The sequence below is a fragment of the Lactuca virosa genome, chromosome 7 (assembly GCF_052849685.1).
Source record: "Lactuca virosa cultivar CGN04683 chromosome 7, Lactuca_virosa_CGN04683_v6, whole genome shotgun sequence".
Classification (NCBI taxonomy): Eukaryota; Viridiplantae; Streptophyta; class Magnoliopsida; order Asterales; family Asteraceae; genus Lactuca; species Lactuca virosa.
Window position 1 is genome coordinate 169,954,016 of NC_136432.1, and position 1,286 is coordinate 169,955,301.

At 39.0% G+C, this 1,286-nt stretch overlaps 1 protein-coding gene across 1 annotated transcript; it reads left to right on the forward strand.

Moving 5' to 3' along the window:
* Positions 1–404: 404 nt before the first annotated feature.
* Positions 405–914, forward strand: LOC145127305 (uncharacterized). Its single transcript, XM_079062522.1, has one exon. It carries the CDS (start codon positions 405–407, stop codon positions 912–914), a length of 510 nt encoding a protein of 169 aa, XP_078918648.1.
* Positions 915–1,286: the final 372 nt, after the last annotated feature.

Sequence of the window (1,286 nt, forward strand, 5' to 3'; positions counted from 1 at the left end):
CTAGATAGGTTTATGAACCTTGGAAAAAGTATTTTGCATGTATTTTAGACAAACATAGATCCAAGGTTTTTCTAGGGTTGCATGTACACTTAGGAGTGTTAGAATGCTCAAAACCCATCATTATGATCCATGCAACAACTACTATGCAACCTGATTCGTATTTGGAAGAAGAGAAGCCCAAAGCTAAAAGAGAAAAATATGGATCGCATTCTGACGATTCACCATGTCGTGGTGACTCTACCACGTCATGGTCAAGGGAAGATCGAAATTCGTCACTTTAAAATTCATATCAGCCTTCTTTTCCATTTCCATCTCAAACAATCAAGCATTCTCTGGACCCGGAACAGAAGAAGGTTATGGAACAAGTGCTCTCACTCTCAATAAACGCCCCATTCCTCAAATCCATGGATAAGCTTCCAAAGTTTGCGAAAGATGTTATGAATAATAGGAAGGATTTGGAAAAGGCATCAACCATAGTGTTAAAAGAGTTATGTTCAGTTGCGGTCATCAATGGGTTACCAATCAAAATGGGAGATTTGGGCCAACTTACTCTATCTTGTGAATTTGGCAATTCTACTTTTATAAATGATTTAGCTGATTCGGGGGCAAGCATTAATCTGATGTCATATTCTTTCTATAGGAAGCTCGGTCTACCAAAGCTCCAATACACGAAGATGACACTTAGAATGGCGGATCACACAATCACTAACCCACGTGGAATCATTGAAGATTTGTTAGTAAAGGTGGGAAAAATTGATTTTACGGTTAACTTTTTGGTTCTCGACATGAAGGAAGATGAAGACCTTCCCATCATTTTGGGAAGACCATTCTTGAGTACCGCTAGAGCTCTTGTTGATATCCATGACTCAAAGCTCACACTATGTGTGGAAGATGAAGCAATTACTTCAAAATGAGTCCAAAAGTGAGTCATGAAATGCGAAGAGATGAAGTGTTAAATATGGATGATATGGAAGAAGATCTTGATAAGCTAGTTGAAATCTAAAAGATGATGGAAGAGGAATTAAAAGTTTGGGAGAAGCCTCATGTTGCAAATGTCAAACGTTCGAAACCAAGAGCTTCGATTCCCATAACATTTGAGGTGATCGCATTCACTACACCCAAGGCTCAAGTGGAAGAGGAAAGTGATGAAGTAGAAGATGACTTATATGAAGAAGTTGAGATTATTGATGAAGACATGGGTGGGGAATTAGAGGAGCCCACAATGGTCAAGATGGAGTTAGAGAAGGAAGGTCATAAAGAATATGACAAGAAGAATGCAAAGGCGA

Bases quoted from the DNA above. Each gene is read 5' to 3' on its own strand.
- LOC145127305 (XM_079062522.1), top strand. From the start codon at position 405: ATGGATAAGCTTCCAAAGTTTGCGAAAGATGTTATGAATAATAGGAAG.